The following is a 23,917-nucleotide window of genomic DNA, read 5'->3' as shown; positions in this document are numbered from 1 at the left end:
TGCACGTGATCCCACTGGAATTTCTCGAGCACACCAGTGGCAAACAGTGTTTCTGGGAGAGGCCTCTGAAGTGCCTCTTGCACCAGCACCACCACTCCCCTGGCTGAAGATACCCCCAATGCACCTGGGATGAAAGCACTGTCCTGTGCATGGGGACAGGGGCTGCACTGCACCAACGCCCAGGTGCAGCATCCCACAGGATTTGTGTCCGTATCTGGTTGGTGCCTTGTGTTTCCCTCCAGCAGCAGTCCCTGTTTGTATCCAGGTGATTTGTCCCCTTGTGAGTTACTGAGGCTCAGCTGGATTGCCTCCATCCCATCTCCTGGGTTTAAGAAGTCAGTTATTTTTAGAAGAGAGATATTGTATTAGTCTGAGATGTCAGAGCTTTCGTGAAGTTATGCTGGATTTGATCTCCTTTCATTTTGCTCTGTATGCACAATGAATTACTTCTGTGCATGGAGCTCAGTCTGCAAGATCTTCAGGGCAGGGAGCAAATCTTTGCTGTTACCACACTCTGACCTGGCTTTACCTCACCTTTCTGTAGCCATGTAAGTGAGATGTGCAAGGTAACAGCCTTGCCTGGCTTCTGGTGATGGAGAAAGACCTCCCTGGGACAGCTCAGGGTGTGCCCCTCCCCTCAGTTGGCCTGAGGCTGATTCAAGTACCCAGGCCGCAGCCTCTACCTGCTGCAGTGCATCCAGACCCCCCTACCCACCCTTCCCACTGGAAATGAGGAGCACTAGAGTACGTGTGCGTTTGGCTGCTACAAGTTCAGGGTCACCAGGAAAGCTGAATGGCCCCAGTATGAATTTAAGGGTAGCTCATTACTCCCTTGGATCTGCCAGCCACCATTTCCCAACACACACTCCCCTCTCCCTGCATTCCAAGCCCAGCTCTGTGTCCAAGGTAAGCTGAAGTGGAACACAAAGTGAATGCACTTGAAACACCCTCCCCCAGGTGACTTTCCATTTATGCAGCAGGCTCACTAATTGCAGAAAGAGTGATTACCCTTTCAAGAAGGAAATATAAACCTTGATTACTTTGAATGTGTGTAAGTGAAATGTGGTTCTGATCCCAGCTGGGCAGAAACTGTGTTTCAGTAAAACTTTCTGAAAACACTCCCGTAGGATCAGCATAGGATCACCTGTCTGTGACTGCTTTTATCCTGCTCCCATTTGTGATACTCTCAAAAAGGGGGACTGAACTTTGCATCCCATGTCCTGAAAGCTGGCAGAGCCCTTTCTCTCATGTTACTGGTGTGATTCAGCTCACAGGAGCTCACCAAGCTACTGAATGAAGAAACAGATACAACAAGCCAGCCTCGAAGTGGGAGATAATCTGAATCACAACTGGCCCCAATGCCAGTGGCATTCTGTTTTAAGAACATCCAGACCATACAGTGATTTTGTCTCACTAGTTTCTGAAGAAAGGACTGCAGAAAAATTAGGTGACAACCCTATCAATTGCTATAAAGCAGACAGAACCACAGTAAATAGGGCTGCTTATAAAATACCACTTTCTTAAATGGAGAGTGCATTTTTTTTTAATGGGCTGGTGAATGTTGTAAAGTGTATGTATATATGTATATAATCAATGTATGTGCATATACATATACAGGTAGATGGAAGGATGGTGTTTTTCAGAGCCAAGTCTTCAACCAGACCAAATTAACCACTTCTGCTTTTTACTATGGCATGGCGAGGTGGATTTAAGGATGAATTAAGCAAGCTGTAAATTTAAGAACAAACTCATTCTGTGGCTTGAAATTAATTATTATAACCAACATGGTAACTTAATCTCACAAAAACACGAGTTTATTAATAGGTGAAGGAGCTGAAGAACCACACAGTCCATCCAGCCCTCTGATAGAGTTTCCTAATCTCAGTTACGAAATTCAATGCTGCAGTTTTACAAGGTACATATTCTCAATTAGTGAATGTTACAGAACATAAACATGAAGTGAATATTTGTATTAATGAGATTCAAACAAGTCAACTGAAAGAAGTATCAACTCTAGTTATAACACATGGTGAAAAGAATCAAATTTGGAATGTGATCATATATACTGTTGTACATCAGACAATATGTACACTGTTTCATATTGCATGACATTCATAGCATATTCATAGAAAAGTCAAACTAAATGATGGCTTAAAAACTGTTATTATCACTGAAATTTGCTCACTATGTTTTAAAGTGTTGATATTGACTGAGTTAATATTTTCATTGTGTAAAAATACTGTATATAGTAGAAACCCTTCAGCATCTTCCACATTCAAATAAATGAAAGTTACAGTTTGGTATTTGGTGTTCAACATCTTAAATTAAATGGCCGATTCTTTCTGGCCTTCGGAAGGAAAAACAAATCATGAATATGCTCAATCTGGTTTGACTAGAACGTTTCTCTCTTGAAGACCTTGCTTCTGGAATCAGAGACTAAACCTCTACCTCGGCTGAGGTGCAGCTGGGAATACTAAAACATCTGAACACACTTAAAAAGGTGGAAAGTCCATAGCCATTCTACACACTTTCATTTATTGTCTGGACAATTAAAGTACAAATAATTCAAACACAACAAGGTTATGAAAAAAACATTTACAATACTTTCCCTCAGAAATGATCTAAACTAGCAAGGTTAACATGAAGTCATTCATTATAACTAAAGTATACAACTGCCTGGTCCTAAGAAAGATTTTTTAAATTATTATTATTATTCAGATAGTAAAACACATCGTAGAGAAAAGATTCTGACATGCCTTCCCCACTAATGCTTAGCAAATGCATCAAAACTTTCCCAGCAAACTGCGCTCATTCATAGCAGATGATGTATAAAGGTTTCCCTGAACATTGAATGAGTGTTCCTTTAAACTAAAATCTAACATTGTTAAAGTAAAAAACTGATAAAATTATGATGCAGCCTTTGCTTTTAGTTATTTGTCTACTACAAAAGTTTGCCTCTTCAGTGTGAAAAAACAATACTTAGTCTACATGCAGTTAGTGGGTATAGCATGGAAAAAATGCACAAAATAAGCACAAGTTATAAATAACCATAACGTTTTATTACCATTAAGACTAAACTTGTATTGAAAAGATTTTATATAACAAGACAAGAAAAGCAATAGCAAATTTAACTATCAACTAGATTATGCATAGCGAGTAACTGTTTCTAGTACTCAGGGAAGAGCATGACCCTTTTTTGTTTTAAATATATAACCGTACAAAGCACAAACATACTAAAATGATCAGTGCACTGGACATGGGAGAGCACCCCCTCAGTCATTTTGTTCCCTTAGCTCTGTTTTCCCCAATCTGAATTACATTAAAATAAAGACCCAGTTGTTTTCTTTTCTACTGTGCAGTAAGAAAAAATATTCACAACAAACATGACAATATATCAAACAATATTTCTACACAAGTTACCTTGATACCTCTGTCACTTAAGTATCATAAGAAAACATTTTAAGACATATACAAACAAAACTAGCAAAGTGTTACAACTTATAATAAATTAACCAAAAGAAAAAATAACTTTATATATATATATATTTATATTATATATACACATACACACACAACAAAATGACACAATAATATGCTTCTTCCCATAGTTTAAGTAAACAAATAAGTAGACTAGCCAAACTAGCTATATTTGATTTTGGCCATATGCATCACATCGGCAATTAAATAAATAAGTGTTTCAAGCAACATAAACAGTGTTCCAAATGTGCCAACACAGCCCAATTATATTAGCTTGGGCTATAAAGTGAATTTGAAAATTCTTAACAAATTTAAAGCAAATGTATTTTTTTCTAAACACATTACATTTAACTATGATACTAAGATATGTAAATAATTTTGTAGCACCTACTGCTCAAACCAAGGAAGTTTTTGATCAAAAAATTAATTTTTTTAACTTTTGTTCTGCTGATATCCCATACTGATGACTTAAAGAAAAACCGTCTTGCAACTCATCTCCTTGCTTTTGGGTTTTGACTGTGGGTAACTGCGTGCCTGGGAAGAACACTCTCCCGTACTGTATTTAATATTTTTATTACATGCTATGAAAAGATACGAAGATCATCTGTTTGTAGCCCATCCTTCAAAAAACAATCTACTAATCCAGTTTAAAACACACATCTTGATCTCTAAAAAGTTACCAGTGCAGTATGAACATGACAAAGTTGTCAATTTCCCCTAAATTAGCCAGTCAAAATATTTTTTCTCAAATCCAGATTCTCTTGTAAAAATTCTTTATATTTTATAAAAATAGATTTTTCTTGAAACCCATTTTCAGCAAAGAGACCACCTCTTTGGCAACATTGTTAATGTTATTTAAATTGTTATGTCATCAGGTATCCCCCGTTACCCCATTCCCTAACAGAAGACTGTTTAGTTCACATGATACAAAAGAAAAAAGGAAAAATAAAAAAAGTTGCAAAATTATGTTCTTCTTTTTGCAATTTTTATTGTTCCTCTTTAATTTGTGTGGGGGGTTTACCAATCTGATTCAATCAATGTTTTGAAAAAACAGAAAAGAAAACAAAAATTTTTTTTTTCTCGCTTTTAATCCCATTAGTTCGTAAAAATTGTTTTTTGTTTTATTATTTTTTCAAATGAGTGAATGGTCATCTTAAAAAGACCCACCTTCAAGGAAGGTAGTAAAACTAGCTGGCCGGGTAAAAATCCCTGCACATTGTTATCTATGTATATTATATTCAACAACGACAGCTATGAAAGAACATTCAATGCATCAAAGGTTTTTTTTTTTTCTAAGCATTATAAAATCCTTTCCTGTTCCTCACAGGATATCCAATGTTTTAATACTTAGGCAACACTGGCTTATAAAGTCCATGGTTGAATATAAGCCTTGAAGAGTTTTTTTTTTGTTTTGTTTTGTTCGTATATATATTTATATATATATATTTTAGTAAGTAAGGATATGAAATTCAGGATTTGTGGGTTTTATTGGTTTTAAAGGAAACTTGCAATACTCTGTCTCCTAAACGGTATCCATTAAGGCTGGCAATCGCCATGGCAGCTTCGTCGTAGTTGGTCATGGTGACAAAGCCAAATCCCTTGCACTTGTTGGTGTTGAAATCACGGATCACCTTGACATTATTGACCGCTCCAAAGGGACCAAACAACTGCCACAGCACGCTCTCATCCGAGTCGGGAGACAAGTTGTAGACGAAGATGCACCATCCAGTCCCGGTGTGACCAGGGATATTCATTCCCACAAGGCTCGTCATACCATCAATTGTGATCGGAGAAAACCTACCGAGCAAAAAGAGGGGTCTATTCTAAATAAATCTCTTGGCACGAGCTATAGGGATCCAAGAATTTAAATTAAATAAGCCAGTGGTACTGAAGGTTCTGGATCCTGTCCCTGGAAGAGGACCACAGAGCCACCCTTGCTCTCTAACTCCTACCCAAGTGGAGGGGAGCTGTACTAAATAAAATTGCCAAATCTGGGCATAAATGCATCTTCCTCCAAGTATAAGCCCTGCTTAGACGTGTACAAAGCCCTCAGGAAAGAAATGCTTGAGGACAATCTGAGTCAGGGAGGGCCTGCACATGCTGTGATAAACAACAGCTCATGTAAAAAGGGCCTGTAGAAATTTGCCCCTTATTCCCAGCACCGAAATAAGTTTCAGGACAACGGAGATCTAATCCTTCATCTCCTACTAGTCTGCAGTGAAAAAACCCAAGCAAACTTCAAGACCTATTTTAACGTTTAATAAGAAATGCCTTTGTCAGAATTCAGCTATAACAGTAGCTTCTTCAGCTAAAAATACTATTAGAGAGATGGCTCTAAGTGGTAGATTTTATTTCTCCTAACATGGTCCTTAATTGACATACACTGGGGAAAAAAAAATCCAGGTAATAAAAAGTCCTAGAGCCAGCCACATATCAAAGAAAATTTATGAAGCAATTGCAGAGTAAGTAGAACATAAATACAATTAACGAGCATGTCAACTGATACCTTCATACTGTGAGGTGTCATTTCCATGACAGGCTTTAGGTTCTTCAGAAAGGGACTAACTCCCAGATTTCAACAGAGCACCCTAACATTTCTCCCTCGTTGTCCTTTGGGACTTTACCTCGAACATCCAAAGAGAGCAGATAAAGCCAGGTGTTTACGAACACAGAACCATCGAGAGATAAAAAAGGCTGGGCAGGATCTGTGGAGATCATCTAATCAGCCTCCTGCTCCAAGCAAGACAAACTTCTCAAATGAGATCTGCTGCTCATGACCCTGCAGAGGGGAAGCTTAGGAAATCTCCAAGGACAGGAACTCTGCTCCTGCAGCCTCTGCTCCAGAGCTCCATCCTCACTGTGAATGAGTTTCCCTTATCCTCAAGTCGAATTTCCCCTGCTGCAGCCTGTCCCTGCTGACTCTTGTCCTCTCGCATTTGACCTCTGCAAAAAGCTCAGCTTCACCTTCTTTCTGAAGCCCCTTGTAGGCAGCTGAAGGCAGCAGTCAGGGGCTAAACTCCACATTTGCCTTTCCCGAATTTCAGCGTGTTCCTGCAGCTTTCCAAGGTCTCCCCAGTGGCAGCCATGGCCAGCAGCAGCAACAGCCCCTGCTCCTCACCAATTTACTGTCACCCGCTAATGCAAGGAGGGCGCAGCACAGCCCATGACTCAGGTTATTAATGAAGATGTTAAGCAGTATCAGCCCTCAGGATCAACATAATTTTCCTTTCATCAGTGTGGAAAAAAATTGACATGCCTTCTGAAGCTACACTTTGGGATATGTTTTAAAATAACAACTGCACAGAGGAAATGTCTTAAAAATCCAGTTTCACGTGTACCTTCAATATGATGAGTTTTAATACCAGAACAGAATAATTCCTCAGGATTTTCTGAGCGATGATTGAGGGAGCAGAGGGAGGGACTCTGGTGCTGAGTGAGCTCTTGTGCTCTTCAAAACTTCTTACACTTCTAGTAATTTCCACACACATTTAGCAATCCGCACAATATTATGCAGTGTATATTAAATAACCATAAAGGAAACTGCACACTTGATGGTTGCTCACTGTTCTGTTGATGCCTGATGGCACTTTTTATGTATATTCAGGGAAAAAGAAGACACTTGGAATATATATCTTAAGCTGAGGATCATCACTGGGGTGTAGCTACACTGTAAATGAGCAGTTCACAAATGCTCACAGCATCAGATCCTCAGGAAGGTTTGCAGACAGTTTATTAAAAATACGTGGCAATTTTCCAACTCAACTTCACTTTTGCAAATCCCCATCTCAACATATTTTAGTTTTTCTCCCGCACAGTGAAACCAGTGACATTATCACAACACTACAGCACAGAAAGGCTGGCCACAGCCGATTTCTACTGCTCCTTCCACTGCAGGTAGAAGTAAGGACTGGAAATAAGGCACAGCCAGGGCTTGTACAAGCCAACAGCTTCAGCTCATTTTGAAATCTGGAAGATGGGACTTCAAGCCCATTGCTGGCCAGTGCCGACTGTGCCAGTAATAGGTATAAGGCAGCAAACACTGCTTTTCTGGAATGCTTAAATGTAATGTGAAATACAAAAATAAGGGATACACCACACTCTAAGTCAGGATGCTGTAAAACCTGCACCATGCAAAGCTGTGCATGTCACAATGCATTATCAGGCTTTGCATTTTAAAGAAATGCTGCACCAATGTAAAGGGTTAAAGTTTCCTACAGTTCACTGGAGAGCAGCTTTTCCCTGGAAACCTTTAGGAGCTCTGCAGCTTTCAACTATTTATATGCCATGAGCACAGCAGCTGCTGTAAATCCAACAAAACACGCACAAAACTGGTGCAAGCGTATTGACACAAATACAAGATCGCCTATCGCATAAGGAGCTTTGCTACTAGCAAGTGATCTGAAACTAGCCTCAATAAAACCTTTTTCCACATCAGCATGTCTCATTTTCCATCAGTACCACACAGCACAGGGAGAGCCAATCTCATGTTTCAGAAGCAGCTTCAGAAATTATCAGTGCGGTATTTTTTGTGACCTTGTGCCTATAAATTCAGGATTTGCTAGTGCAGGTACAACTGCCAAGGTTTGCTGAGAGGAGATAAGAACTAATTTAAGATGCCTGCAAAATGACTGTAAACACTGCTGTGTTCTTACAGTAACACTGCAGACAATATTGAGAAAGCAGATGTATAACCTATAAAGGCAGGAAATTGCTCTTTCCCTCTGTTCAGACTCAGCCTATCCTGCACCACACACCAATCCAATTCCAGGGAAGCAGCAGCAAAAACCCAGGGAAACCTCCCAGAACAAACCCATCCTTCTGACATTGACTTGCACGTGACAGACACTCGACCAGGAATTTTTCCATGTTTCTGACAAGCTTTCAAGGAACAAAAAAGGTGGGAGAACAGAGAAGGGCTGTGTGATAAAATCAGGCAGGGGGTTCTGACTCACCATATTCCCACCACCACTAAGGATATTCCGACATAACCAATGTGCCCATTGCACCAGCACTGGTGCTTCTGGGAAGAGTTCTGACTATTGCTCTTCTGAGTACTCTTAAGATTTCAGATCTGTACTGAATTACCTAGGAGTTAAACCCCACATTACTGTCTTGCTACTAGCTAGTGTAAAGAGATACTTACCACACCTTTTTAGAGGATGAGCTTCAAAAAGAAAAAGCTCAAATAATTTTCACTTGTGGTGAGTAGACCATTTCAGAAGATTAAGTAGTACTTTCTCGTCTTAATTTGGACATCTTAGGGTAACACCAGGAATAAGACAACACCTTTGTTTTGCTGCAAGGGTCGCTTATACTGATGTTGCCATTAAAAGAAACACTAACAACACATCTCATTTTAGCTATCAGATCAAACATACTCATGGAACAGCAGAAATGTTGACAAATCAGCTGAGCTTTCACACATGCGTGCACATACAAACACACAGCTATTTTAAACAAACAAAAAAATTAATTTCAAGGACTGAAAAAAAATTCAAAGTATTAAACCTGTAACAAAAGAAACTTCGGGCTGATTGAGGTGCACGCAGCTGTATTTTCAAGTCAAACTTACAATGCCAGATGTGGGAGGAACAGATTTAGATAACAGCAGCCTAATTCTGATTTTGACTTAAATTTTCCACTATCATATGAGAGATTTGTGAAAAAAAAAAAAAATCAAGGTAATAGTTTTGATTCTGGAAAAAGCACCACTTAGCAGAGCAACTGTAATTTGAATGCTTGTAGCTGTGGCACCTAAACCATTTGAGAAGCCCACCTGTAAATAAAAAAAGGTTGAAAAACCCCACAGAACTTGTGCGTGAGGCCTTTAAAGTAACAAAACCAACTGAAGTCCAAACTTAAAAAGAATTTGACATGCTGGTGGAAGAAAAGAAGGAATAAAAAAAATAAAGTTAGTGAATTAAAAAAAAAAAAAAAAATTGTAGCACCAATCTGTGCCAACACGGACATCTGGCAATCTGTGGAATTCTAATTACCTCTTTACGCCATAGGCCATATTAAGCAAATTGTCCAGCCTGAAAAGAGAAGGAGGGTCTTTGGGTTAATGTCTCACAGATGGCAAGATCGCTCAATGGAACTATTATTAATAGTGTTCCATTTTCAAAGAAGAAACGTTCAACAAGTTTCCCACACATCTAAGGAGCCTAACAACTCCCAGCCTGCTTTGTTAAGTCTGAGGTTGTGCTTAAATTTCCACCAGAGCATTTAAAAGCCTTTTTTAAACTTGTCTACAGTCTTAGAGGAAACCTTAACCTCCAGAGTTCGGTTTTAAAAAATATCCACTTAGGATTTGACTTTTTGTTTATAATTCAACTTGTTTTTTGTAATTCAGCTGCTCACCTGATATTCACCGTTAACTCAGAAATAAAATGTCAAGTCCAAAACTGCTGGAACGGGAAGAATTCTTGACTATCTGCTTTAACACAATACGTTCTCCCCATTTTATTACATGTATTTAGTATTAATCCTTCATGATATGTCAATCTAAACTGACCACCAAATTTTGCAGAATATAATCATCTGCTTTCCATGGCACCACAATAAAGTCCTTCTATCCATGGAATGATTCAGTGATAACCTCAATGGACACAGCTGAGTGCCAAAGACACAAAAACAAGTGTAAATTTAATGTATCCAATGACTGACTTTTTATGATCTTTAATTCATTAGCACTTTTCATCACTGACAAACTAAAATTACTTTTGAATAATTCTCTAAAGCCAGCGTGCAACGCAGTTATGCAAATATGTCCAAGTTTTCTTTCTTGAAGGCAGACTTTTTTATTTGAAAGCTGGGTTCCTTGAGAACTATTAAGTATAAAAGTAATAGGAACACCACATATTGCTAACTCTGCCTTATGCATCAGATGGAAACAGTACATTCAGAATGCAAAGCATAAAACATCCCCAAAAGCATCTGAAGACTCACACCAAAGCCTAATACAAGGGCTCTTTATACTAAGAGCAGATAGCTCAGGCTAATAAATTTAATGATACTCCTGCTGACTGGGACAGACTCAGCTTTTTTCCTGCTACCAATCCACTGTCATTAACATCAAAGTCTAAGCTGCATCAAAACTGTAGTAATATAGCAGAAAATAAAAGCATTACCCAAAAAGAGAGAAAGAACAGGATAGTCACTGCTCATTTGATTATCAGTGTAACTCTATGCTGTCCTCCCTTTTTCAGCCTTCATGAGATCTGATTGTACAGTACTTCAGCTGTTTTAGTAAATACAACATGACTACTGCTGTCAGCAGATTTTCCTCCTCATTCTCCAGGAAAGAATATTTAATTTTACAAAGAAAATCAGGTCAGCCTACGCAACTAAAGCATATTTTCCTGCACAGCACCTGCCCCACATTGTCATTGCTGGTGGAACTTCAGTTCTTTTCCAGGTAATTACCTGAATCTCTGAGCCTGGTGGTGAAGTGGTCCAGGGTAGCGTCTGTTGGGAGACTGATACAGCTGTGAAAGGAGTGCCTGGCTTGTTTTCTGGCTGGGATTATTGGCAAACTTCACAGTAATTGGTTCTGTAGCACCACTAGGCTTCTGGCCATTTAGTCCCTTTATGGCTTCTTCTGCCTCTATTCTCTTATCAAAACGGATAAATCCCACACCTCGAGAAACCCCTGGGAAGTAAAAACATGTGAAGAGATGAATATTCGTAGGAACAGCCTCATCTATGTGATGAGCATGAGCTGAATGTTAGGTTTGACTTCACACAATAGGTGGTTTGCAAATTAAGTAAAGTCCTGTAAAGAAAAATCCTCTTCCCAACCTGACATCTCCAAAATCAGCCCCTACTGTATTTAACAATGATTTTAAGTAAATCACATTCTGTATTTTAATATTCCCTCATTAAAGAGGCAGCAGGTATACCTCCAGTTACATTTAAAAGGAACCAGGTATGGCATTTTACAGTAGAAGTCAAAAAACCCCAGCTGCAGACATTTGCAGTTTTGCCATTTCCAGAGAAACATGCACGTTATCAAGAAAAGTTTTCTTTTAACCTGTGACTTGATCAACCAGAATCCGTGAGGTGATGATGCGCCCATATTGTGAGAATAACTGCTCTAATTCTTTCTGGGTCATGGTTTTGGGAAGGCCGCTGACATACAAGTTTGCATCCCGGATGGATGCTGAACTTGGACGGGCATATGACACCTACGGAGAGAAAAGGAAAGCAGTGTTAGTGAGCTAGAGCCACCCTCGGCATTTTGGACAGATAATGTTCTGTTCTTCCACAAGACATCGCCCCGCAGTTCAGACAGGACCTGCTCTGCAAAACCAGCAGAGCCAGGAAAGGCTGGAAGAACAAAGGAAGAGCTACAGAGACCTTAAAACAGACACAAGGGTTCTTGAAGTGCAGTCATAAAATAACTATTGTTCAGAGGTAGATTAACATGCAACTTCCCACACATGGCGCTGTAAATTTGCCCCCATGGGTGTGGGTGTGTGGATGATTTGCTGTAGCCAACCTTGCACTCCCAAGCTCCTGCATGTTTTTCTTTTCCCCCTCCCGAGTGTCTGAAACAGAGCAGGTTATTTGCGGAGTGATCTTTTGTGCTCTCTCTCTTTGTGTTTGCATCCTGAGCTGGCAAGATCTGTTCTGGATGAACAGTAAAGTACTGGTGAAATTAGACTAAATGAACATCTGCTCAGGGAGCTGTATACTGACACTCATTGTCGGATCTGCAATTTATCACGAGAAGTTCCCTTGCATTATAAAGCCCAGAATCAGACCATAAAATATTATGACCAAGCAAACAAGAAAATCTAGCTGTGGCACTGCATGTGTGCTGTTGGAAAATTACTAATTCAATCCTCTTAACTGCTCTTCTACCTATGAATCAGATTTATAATTGTAATAGGTGCATAAAAAGCCTTCTGCACTTTTAAAATAATATATACATTTAGGATACACATTTAACATCATAAAAACACTTCCTGGATGAAGCCTAATGACAAATATTCAGCACAGATCATGAATTACTTTGCAGTACATCTGAAAAAGCACTGGAAGCCAAGCTGAATATTCTGCGCTTCATTTTGATTTATTTCAATATAAACAGATCAGTACTCTCCTGCATTATTGTCTTAAAATGTGTCTAGGAAGGAAGTGGGGGGGTTCCCATCACGAATGCAATACATTCAGCAACCGTCTTTCCCTCTTCCCGAGTCTCAGACTGAACACAGATGATGTCAAATGGATGTCTATGTGCTTTATGTGTCAAAGAGTTGTCTTTATGTGCTCCACACCTAAAAATAGATGTTGACTCAACACAGAAAATTATGTTAATGACTAATATTTGCTTCCACAATCTTCTCTGCATAATAGCAGACAAACTCTAAAGATTCTAGATTTTAAGGTTTTTGGCAATTTCTTTATAACTTATGTGTTTGTCCATAACCTTTTAAATCTAACATTTACAGAGAAGGCTGGAGAGAGGAGGTGGAAAATTCAGGGAAAGAAATATGAAATAGAGGTTAGATAAAACATTTGCATCAATGGAGGCAAGCTCAGGCACACAGTACAAAGGCTCAAGCAGACATGGGGAGCAGAGAAACCTTCGGGTGCTGAAAGGAAGAGGGATATTGGGGTAGAAATCATTCTGTGCCACAGCCCACGACCTCCTGATGGGGTGCAGCATTTCCATCACTTCCCTGCTGGTCCTGAACACCCCTCCGATGGATCCAGGGCCAGAACACACATTGATGGCACTGCTTGGCTTTTACGTAACAAAGCTCAATCCAGGCCTGAGGGGACACCAGGGATAATCACACAGTGCTTTCACCTACAGCTTGGTTTGGTGCTGAGGCATTTGGAAAAGCAGACTCTTCCCTCCCCACTCTGCAAATGCCTTACCTTGAGAGGGTTCTGTAAGAATTCAGGCACCTACAGTTTAACATACTTTAGGAATAACAGTTTAAAAAAATACTTAGGAGACTCTCTGGAATGAGGGTAGGGATCTTACCTGTTCCTCAAAACTGAGAGAAGCAAAATGAATAAAGTTCCTGGGAAAACAGCCAGGAGTTTCCTTTGGGTTTCTCACTCCAGCACATTCGTTAACCAAATGCCACGTTACAGGGAGGATGAAAAGTATTGGGATATGCAAAAAACACTACTTCCCAGAGCAATGAGTGCCTGACATTTTACATACATACATATATATATATATACACACACACACACAGTTCTACTTACAGAAGGCTCTCTGCTCTCGTGGGCCCTGCAAGCAGGCAGAGGAAGGAGAGGCTGCTCACGCTCCCAACCCTCCACTCGCAGCACATGTGAACACCTATTGCTGCTCAGGTCTAGTTTTTATTTCCTCCCGCAATCAAACATTCAGGCTGCAGGGGAGCCTGAGCCAAAGAAAGAAGCTGCCAAAAGCAACTCAGCCGTCTTTAATATCAAGGAGAAAAGGTTGCAGAGCTGAATGGACTCAAGGCTAGTAATGTCAATTATTTATCTGCTTTTGAATCTTTTTCATCTTCCCTCCGAGGTCAGCCAATGACAAATCGATCGGTTAGAGTGTGCCATCCTGCTTTCAAGCTATTATTCAGTTAGTGCTGAGGACGGGATGTTTTCCTGCGTGCGAGCTATCAAAGGAAGAGATCGCCCACCCTGACCCTCCATCACACCAGAAGCTCCTTATGCTGTGCAAGTTAAAATGGGAGCAAAAACCAGCTCCCATTTTATCACTGCAAACCGCGAAGTGCTGGGTGAGGACGCGGCATTAATTCTTTATATTCACACTTAAAAATGATTTTTTTTCCCCATTCCTTTGCTCACGGCAGTGTTAGCACCCTGTAATGAAACAGAGCATCGAAAAAGAAAAAAGTATGGAATCCTAGCCACCACAAAGAATTCAAATAATGAGCTGGAGAACATCAAACTACTGTTTGACCCAGGCATTTCTCAGCATTAAAATGTTTGTCCACTTGTACAACAGCTGAAGGTCAAACCATGGTTTTGGATTTCACTGCATAAGATCATTTAGGAGTTCTGCAGTCGAATTTGCAAGGAAGATAATAAAATATTACACAATTCATTTTATGGCTTGCTGGCCTCAGATGTTAGTTTCTATAAATACATATATACTAACTGAAAAACATTTAATAGGACATTTCTCATCTGACATTGAACATTAGTCTGTATAAGGGCTTCTCTTCATAATAAACAGCCATCTCCAGAGGCTGCACCACTCTCTCCCAACACCACTGCAGCATCAGAAGAGGTTCAGCATTTCATAGCTTCCATGGCAAAGCACATTTTTTTCAGGTGCACAGAAAATATCTCCAAGTTCAAGTAATTATCTTCCCTATTGATTTCCTACGTGTTTTCCCATATAGAAAACTTTCTGAAGAATTTCTAACCTCAAGACTCTTCAGAACATAAATTGAAGCAGTCTGGCCTTTCCAAGCCAGAGCCCACAGCAAAGGCACCCAGAGGCATGAACGCATCCCGTTTGTCTTACGGTACAAGGAACAGCAGCCATTTGAACACTGACACTTAACCACTTTGCTGCTGCTCCCTGGGAGAGAAACCTTCAGCTCCTGTACTAATCCTGGACTTCTCAAACATCAAGTCCGTTTCTAGAAGCCTCCTTGTAAAATTTAACTCCAGTCTTCTCATAAGAGAAACTGCACCATCCTTTCCTGGAATGATGTGCTCTGCCAGCAGAGCCATCCTGCCCTGGACACATCTAAGCAACAACCAAGCAACTCATCTTGCAGATACCAACCTTCTCTGAGATGTGTCACCTTGCTCTGCATCTCCTGCTCCTCACCTGGAGAATGGGAAACCACCCAGGAGCCTTGAACCAGGGTGCACTGTGTGGCAGCACAGGCACCCAAGGACCACCAAGCCACCCACCCACAGCACCTGCAGTCCCTGGGACATGTCTCCAATCACAAGCAGCTAAGGTGCAGTCAGTGTTAAGTGACTCCCTGGGCAGCTTTCAAAAGGTTTGTGTGACATTCAAAAAACACCAGACTTCTTGGTGACCTTAATACAGAGACTTTACTTTGTCTTTGCTTGACATTCTCTGAGATACAGGATTTCTTGTATGATCTTTGGGGTCAGTCACTTGGCTTTTTTCTGCCTGAAATCCAGTTTAAAATGGGGACAACCCTTCCCTCACTTGCTGCCCCTTATGCCACTAGTCAGACTGGAAGTGCTTTAACACAACTGCTCAAAAGCCTCACACATGTAAATAAGCACAGTATCACTTGTTTAAGGCACATCCAGAACTAGAAGTAAAATCTGCTTAGCACCAGTGAACAGGCTATGGCAGAAAGAGACGTTTCCCCACAGCCACTTCCAGACCCTCATCTGTGCCCTCATTTTCTGCAAAACCAGATTTGAGACACCCTCCTGTGAAAGCTGCATGCTTTGTCACAACAAGAGAACACAAAAGCCCTCTGGTCCAGAGGCTGAAGATCAAGATCTGGAATACTTTCATATCTGATGCTTGCACTGCTTTGTCCTTTCTCTTCCCTAAGCCCTTGGCTGGGGGATGGAGGGGAGTGACAATGCACTTTACTGTTGAGCGATTCGATGCCATTTTACAGAGATTAATTATAATTGCAGGTACAATGGTCTATCCCATCATTTCAGGAAAGACACCCATAGATAATAACCTAGAAACACTCTTGGCTGTATCAAGAGCAAGGCTAAGAGAAATAATTGCTCTGGCTCCATAGAATGAAAAGGACTCACTGGCAAAACTGAAGCAGTAAAAAGAGAAATTGCGATTAAGAGAAGATGCAAGAAATTAAGAGGCAAAGACACTCTGGTGCCTGCTGAAAGCAGCAGAACCAAAGCTGAACCTTCAAATGCAGCACTGAAAGGTCTGCTGAGCAGCAGCATCACTGCAGGCACAAAGGGTGCAGGAGGGTTTGTTAACAAGCACTACAGAGTCAAAAGGGTTACACTGACAGAGGGTCCTAAAGAGCACAACAGGAGCACACTTAGTTGAGGCTTTCCACATCTGTGGCACCTTTAAAGTTTCTCATCCAAGGCTTTGTCTTGGGGAGCAGCAGCCAGAGCAGATGACCCTTCTCTGACTGTGAGCTACCATAAAAGAGAACAAGCAGTCACCTCAATTTCCAAAGGAGCTATAAGCTACATCCCAAATCTACACCTTGTACCTGGTAATGTGAATTTTCAAGAAAAGGAAAAAAGGGGCATACAAGACACTCAAAAATTCAAATCCCTCCTTGCTGCAGTCCAACATATTCAGCTACTCCCAGTATCTTCCAACACCCCAACCTTCCAAATCTTCCTTGCAGAGCATCCAAGCTCCTCCTGTGCCTTGCCCTGATCTCTCTGTACACCCTTCTCCTTACCACCCAGCCTCACTCAACATCCCATTTCTTCCCCGGGACAGGAGGCTGCAGGCAGTGTCCAGCAGGCTCAGTGGCCCTGGGGAGACTATGGAAGAACACTGTTGGAAAACGCCAGGTTTTTGGCTGAGCACTGCACCAAGGGCACCCAACACCCGAGCTCTGCTACCAGCACTGTGAGCAATCCAGCGCTTCCTGGCTGCAACCCAAACTGTGCTGAACTCCCCCCACGCCTCCCAAGCAGTTTGGGATGGGGAGCAGGAGATGCAGGTCTCTTCCCCACCACTCCCTGCTGCAATTCCTCCTCCTGCCCTGCGCCACCTCCTCCACCGAGCGCGGCTGGAAGGCAATCTTTTTGACAAATGACTTTGTAAGACAGAGAAGACTGAGGCTGCTGTTATTTGGTTACCCTACAGTGACAGGATGGTTTGTAGTTTTGTGGACAATTACAAGAATTAGCACAGACAGATTTAGAGGCTGAGTTTTGTGGAAATAGCTGGCATTTTGAAAAATGCCAGAGAAACCAAGATAAATAGGAAGATCTTTCAGCAGTAACATTACTACTTTATTTTCAGAAAAAGCAGGATTACTTTCTCCCACAGCCTTATCTGCTGTATTTAAACTAGGACCATCCAGACCTATTGATCGAAACAGGAGAGTAAAGCAGAAATACAGAATTTCATGCTATTTAATCAATTTAACTGAAAATTAAAATAACTAGAAAAAACCTCTGAGCACAGAGGAACCATCCTATCCATTTGGTAATTTATCATGTGATAGATTTGATGGATTTAAAAACTGGGGGTTATCAAGGGCTCAGAGAACCTAGATTCCTTCTCCCCTCACTGGAGACATCTCCCTTTGCTCCAGCAGTGTCACAGCGTGTACCTGCTCCTGTGAGTGAAGGAAGAAGCAAACCTATTTCTCAGGCAACAGAGAAAAAGGAAGAGAGGGGTGCACAAGACTGCACTTCAGGGGGTCACTGGCTCTTTTTAGATTTCAAGCTTTCTTTCAAAACTGTTCTGCTCTTGTTCCAATGAAGCCAGGTCACCTGAATCCCCAAGTAAATTGTAAAACACTTCCTTCGCATCCTTTCAGGTGGTGTCCTTTTTTCAGGGCAAAGCAGCAGTTTAAACAATCTGTACCCCATGCATCACACATCTCATTTTCCTTCTGATATTTGATGCAACCGAATTGCCAGGCAATCTTCAACAGCAGCAGTGACCTTTCATAAGCTTTTATGGATGGGTAAATTTAATTTCTAAAAATAGATTCAATTTCTGGAATATATACTTATTTCAACACACAGTCTCTTCCCTCATTCTAAACTGTTTTGCAGAATTATGTCAAGCTTTAGCTGTAAAAATAAAGTGAAGCTTTTCTCCCTCACAAGAAGATGATGCTGCTATGAAATGGCATAAATAAAATATGCACTATGATCAGTTGAAGAGGAACAAAATGTGTATAACCTATTACCACCAAACACAACACTCCCTCCAATGCTTTTCCCAAACACATATTCTGTAAATTGTTACCTCTCAACTTTGACTTGAAAGGGCATCATTGACTTAAATAAAATGCACATAAGTATTTTAGCTGCTAGAGTGAAAAGGGATTATTTATCATAACAATGACAGAATAAAAAAACCATTTCTTCAGTTATTTTAGTCCACACATCAGAGCTGACTGTGCCTGGCTGTTCTGCTGATCCTGCTATAAAGCCACTTCCTCCTGCGACTGCATGGCTGTTTTGCAAGGCATCAGGAGAGAGAGAACATTAAGCTGCCACAAAAATATTACAGAAGTGAAAAGGACAGCATTTGGGGCCACATGCATAAAATATATATATTATTTTTAAACAGGAATTAAGCCTTGTGCAGTCAAAAAATGAGTGCAAATACAACTCCCCAGAGCCACCTCATGTTCAGTCTAGGTGCAAGAACAGCAGAGCCCACAACACAGATGGGACACAGCCAGCAGGACCACAGTGACCTTGGCAAGCATAAGTAATTTGCCACTGTAAAAGGGCTTTCACAGATTTTTCATTTTAACTTTCTTTCCACCAAAACAGCTTCCAAAAGGCAGCCAGAGAAATTCTACCTGCAGGGCTGTACCGACATACATAAGCAGAGGCCAAGGTTCAGCCCATCCATCAATAGGATATTTACAAATTCATTCTGGGGCAAAAATCTCAGCCACATTCATGAAGAAAACAGAACAAAATACTGTTCAGTACTCTTCCAGCTCAATGTTATTCCATTAAATATTTTTTAGCCTACAAAACTATATGCCACCGAATTCCTTTCTAGATGTTCTCTTGAGAGAGCACATTTTTAGTAAGTGTAAAGGGCATCTGTAGCTAAAGTAATCGAGTCTGATAATTAAATATAGTAATTCCACAAGTTTAAATACTTCAACCTTACAAAGAACGAAGTGAGATGCTGCAAAGTGGCATGTGGGGGAAACTGGCAAGCAAGGAGGTTCAGCAGTGCCGAGTATGGTTCCTCATCACCTCCAAACCCCTTGGACACCAGGGTTCTTCTCCAGCAACACAAATGCCACTGGCAGCTCTAAACACACCTGATTTACCCTCTCAGTGTGAACACTGGGAAACCTCCACCCCCCACTGCACAGCACCAGGGAAGCAGACCTAATTTATCAAGATTTCCAGAAGTAACGCACAATTAAAACTAGAAAAAAACCAAGGGGGCAAAGGTGAGGTAATTGCATGCAATTCTGCAATGCAAAATTGGGTTGGAAACTGCTGATTAGATGTCCCTGTGGCCAAAATTTTGGGTACTAGGATAGAAGACTCCCTTAGGTTGGTTTTAGACAACTGCATAAACTCAAGTTTTATTTAAAAAAGAAAAAATCCTATGCTTCCTCCTGAACTTATGCATCTCCTGTGCATGTAGATTAGCTCAATCTCTTTGCTTATTATGATATAGTAACAGCTTTCAAGAACTCTCCCCAAAGTGTCCTTTTTTTCTATGCAACTCCATGAGTTATTAATAAACATGAAAACCTCAAACCAAACAAATCAATGAATTTCTAAAACTTATACCAAATTAAAAAACATTCCACAAAGATTTTGCATGGGAAGTTTCATGCAAAAAAAAAGTCTTACTACAGCTGATAAAGAAAGGCATAATGGTTTAATTTTGCATGTGAGAAATGTATAATAATTGGTGTGGGTTGCAGTTTCTGGAGGTCTTTCATAGCACAAGTTTCCTGTAACCTTGAAATATTATTAATGCAATAGCATTGCTCTGGTTCACAAAAAAGAACAGAGGCAAAGCAACAGAGGTACTTAGGGACAAGAAATACAGTACTTTGCTACAGCCGAATAATGTTCAAAATATACATGTGCTGTATGAAAAACTGATCTAGATTTTTCAAGTTCTACTAAGTTTTTAATAAGTATTTTCAAAATATTTTTCTCCTAGATAATGTGCCTTTAAAAGCAATTTGGAGAGCAACTTTTCACTGTAAGTGGAAACTGCTGAGTCCAAGCCTGCATTTCCACCTGCAGCAGTTGATAAGATGGTAGATTTTGCTGCCTTGCCTTCCATATTTCCTCTAAGTGTTTCCATTAACTCTACAAAACCATGCTGTGAGCATTTTGATGTATGGCCCACATACATATCTGTGGGATGGAATCTGGATGGTCTAAGGGAGGTTTGGAAGCAGCCTTTTATATGTAATCCATGCAGCAACTCCACCACTTTCATAACCCTCAGCTCAGCACTTGTGCTCCTCACTGATCAAACAGATCGGGGGAAAAACTTGCCCGAAACAATCCTTAGAAATACACCAGAATCCAACAAATATTTTTGCTTCAGGGTAGACCATTTTGTCCAAACCACAATCTTTAGCAAGAATATCAAAACTACAGTATTGACCACATTACACTATATCTCATTTGCAAGTTACAACATCACTGACATTACTTATACCAGTACTCACTACAGTAAAAATTCTATTTTTATATTCTTAACATTTTCAGCTTTGAAATACAAATTTAACTACAGAAGAAAAATTAAGAAAATGGTGCAAATCAAAAGCCAGTATTCAAAACATGATCAAAGCAGTTTCAGATAATTTGAATCTGATCTGCTGTTTGTTCCCCTTCAATTTTTTGATTCACATCCCTTAAGCTGTATTATTTGTCAGAATTTGGGATGTGGAAATCTTCTGTAAGCTGTTTCAGAACAGCTTTATCAGCCATGCAGCAGAAACTGTGACAGTGTAGAAGCTTGCTTTTCTTGTGAGACCACTAAAGAAGGTCGTTGAATAACTAATGGTCTATTACAACAATGAAATAAGAGACTTCAGTGGGAAGCCTCCAGCTTTTAAAAGAATAAATCAAATTAAGGATGTGGAAATTGAGAAAAAAATTATTTTTCAGAATGACATATTCTAACTTGTGAGAAACATGCTTTCAACACCTGATAATGACAGGAGTGTCACTAAATGAACTCTGTGTCAAAGTATTTCCCATTAAAACATAAGGAAACATGTAACTTGTGAATACACCATCACGTACTTCACTTGTTTATGGATAATGGTATCACTCTGGCTGTTTTATTCTACATTTAAGCCTCGCTGTCATGCTTTAAGGAGCTTCCTGTTACTTTCCCCTCCCTTTAACAATAGCAGCAATTTCAGAGAAGAGAGATTTCATCTTCTGCATGTCTGCTCTTTGTTCCAAGGAGGAGCTCATTAACCCCCTTACAATGGAAAATAAAATAGTGATGAAATTGCCAGAAACAGTTTCGACTACTTTCTCCCCTTCCTGAATTGAGCAAAAGGCATTTTATATTGTCTTACCTTTATGGTTTTGGTCTGGAGTCTGAGTCCATTTAAAGTGTTAATGGCTTTCTCTGCATCCTTTGGATCAATGTAGTTAACGAATCCATACCCTAAACTCTGCCCTGTTGAAACACAAGACAAAGAAAAAAGGACTCAGTATTTTTCGGCACAGGAACACAACTTCCAAGAGCGGGAGCACAATTTTCGTTTCATCCCTGCTTTCCCTTTCAGCATCCATGCTGTTCTTCACCATTTCTTTATCTCCTTAATACAGGGAGAGCCATCATAACTTTAAATTGCTGCTCTGAAGATCCTTCTGTAAGAAGAAGCAGCAACCCCTCACCCTGCCTTCCCCAGGAGTTTACTGAAAAGCATGTATGAGGCTTGACAGCAACAGAATTGTGTAACAGTTTTGTGCTGAGCTCCTAATAAATATAACTGGCTGACCTGCCAGTAATGAGGCCACCTCTTAACACACACTTATGATTTTGCTACTGTTTAAAAGCAAGTTTTGAAGTATTTAAACCACAGAATTAGGAAACTGCGTTTTTACACTAACCTTGGAGGAGCTGAGGAACAGAAAGCCACCTTTACATCTCGTTTTACTGCTCAGTGAGCAGCCAGTAAATAGGAGGAGAAGGGACAGCCCAAATTGCAGCTGGGCATGGGACCACATTAAAACTCCCCTCCGAGCAGTTGAGATGACAGCAAACCCAAACAGTGCAACAAATGCTGCTGTGCACGGGATGGCAGGAGTCCACTTCAGCAGCAAAAAGCACTTCAACAGCTTCTGTTTCACCAGCGAGATCCGTGCGTGTGTTTGCAGCAGAAAGAGACACAGTTTATAATTGGGATAAATGACACGGGGCTGGAGAGGCCAGGCCATGCTGTCGGCACCACAGGATCATGGACACTCACAGGGCTGTGGGGCTGCAGAGGGTTTGAGAACCCACTCCACAGGGATCTCTTCCCAATTCCCAAGGAGCAGCTTTGCAGCACCAATTCTATTAATGCAACGTGACAGACAGCCGCTTCCAGATCCCTTCCTTCGAGCATCCTACTGAACTTATTTTGCATGTTTAGAAAACACAGCTTTTTTTTTTTTTCTTGTGTTAAGGCACATGATCTTAGAAACCCACAGAGATAACGACATTTCAAGAATCAGCGAGCCCAAGCAGGCAGGTGAACCGCCCTGTATTCCAACCACACTCCCTCTCAAACACTCTTCCGTGTATCTGGAGCACAGCAAGCCAAAAAAACCCCTGTCCCTTGGCGCTGATGTGCAGAGGATCGAAATGCTCCTGCTCACAGGCAGTGAGAAAGGAAACATGTGAAAATCCCTCCCAAGGAGAGGAACAGCATTTGTGGAGGTTTCTAGCCACAGGAGCAGCAAGCAGCGACCCAGCTCCTGCTCACCAGGAGGAAAGGGAGGTTGGGAAGGCAGCTGCACACCAAGTGCCTTGATGTCCCCTGGAGGCACAGATCCTGCCTCCCAGCACAAAGCTTTGTTTCTTTGTCTCCTGGACTACAAAAAAGCATCTGTGTGTTTCTCAAAGTCAGACACCACCAAAAATACAGCGTTTGCTGTAACACAAATACAGGGAATGCTTCTGCCTTATGAATTCAGATCAAAGCCCTAAAAGCTGCTAACTATGCAATGGAAGACTTTAAAAATCCATGGAAACACTGCAGTTCATGCCTGAAATGCCCACATGCAGGCGCAAGGATAAGAAATTACTGTTTTAACATACAATACAGCCAGGGAGCAATTCCATCCCATCAATTTAACTTCAGAAAAAAAGTGTAAAAACATACTCTGTCTTCCTGGAGAGCTGAATTAATCTCAAAAATATTCTTATCTAAGTTACATGACATAAACCAAGAAAGACCTGAAGTCTGGCTGAGCACAAAGCCTGGAGCAGAAATACTGTAAAGATACTTTCCCTGCCATGCCTTCCTCTGCTTGCCTACCTGAGGTATTTTATACAGCCCCAATCCCTGTGCCTCTGAACATATCAAGTCTTTAATACATTTAATCCTAAACAATCCTAGGGAGAGGAAAGCCATTCTCTAGGAAACATGCCTCTTTTTATAGGGGGAAGACAACTCAAGGATCAGAGAGCTTGGATAACCTGTGTTTGTATCCATTCTTTTCCCTCTTAATCACCTCTGGACTTCAGAGGTACACAGAGAGCAGGAGTAGCTGACGTGAGGCCTTGGGATTTATGTCCAAACATCTGACCCTGGGCTTCCATGTC

The 23,917-nt window shown here is 40.8% G+C and overlaps 1 protein-coding gene across 10 annotated transcripts in view; it reads right to left on the bottom strand.

Annotated features, from left to right (window-relative positions):
* Positions 1-1,792: 1,792 nt before the first annotated feature.
* ELAVL4 (ELAV like RNA binding protein 4) overlaps positions 1,793-23,917 on the bottom strand; it is a 100,425-nt gene continuing 78,300 nt past the window's right edge. For 9 of the 10 annotated variants that reach the window (XM_042030650.1, XM_042030656.1, XM_042030654.1 and 6 more), the window contains exons 3-7: positions 21,678-21,781; positions 11,510-11,663; positions 10,903-11,128; positions 9,474-9,512; positions 1,793-5,274 (exon numbers count right to left, since the gene is read on the bottom strand). In XM_042030650.1, coding sequence (XP_041886584.1) covers positions 4,947-5,274; positions 9,474-9,512; positions 10,903-11,128; positions 11,510-11,663; positions 21,678-21,781 — 851 coding nt within the window. In that variant the 3' untranslated portion in view covers positions 1,793-4,946. The remainder of the gene's footprint in view (positions 5,275-9,473; positions 9,513-10,902; positions 11,129-11,509; positions 11,664-21,677; positions 21,782-23,917) is intronic. The other variant, XM_042030651.1, reaches the window with a different exon arrangement.

Source organism: Corvus kubaryi, unplaced genomic scaffold (genome assembly GCF_017639235.1).
Source record: "Corvus kubaryi isolate FWS band 111438036 unplaced genomic scaffold, C.kubaryi_AGA036_p1.0 37334, whole genome shotgun sequence".
Lineage (NCBI taxonomy): Eukaryota > Metazoa > Chordata > Aves > Passeriformes > Corvidae > Corvus > Corvus kubaryi.
Note: the sequence above shows the minus strand (reverse complement) of the source record. Positions and strands in the feature narration are given on the sequence as shown.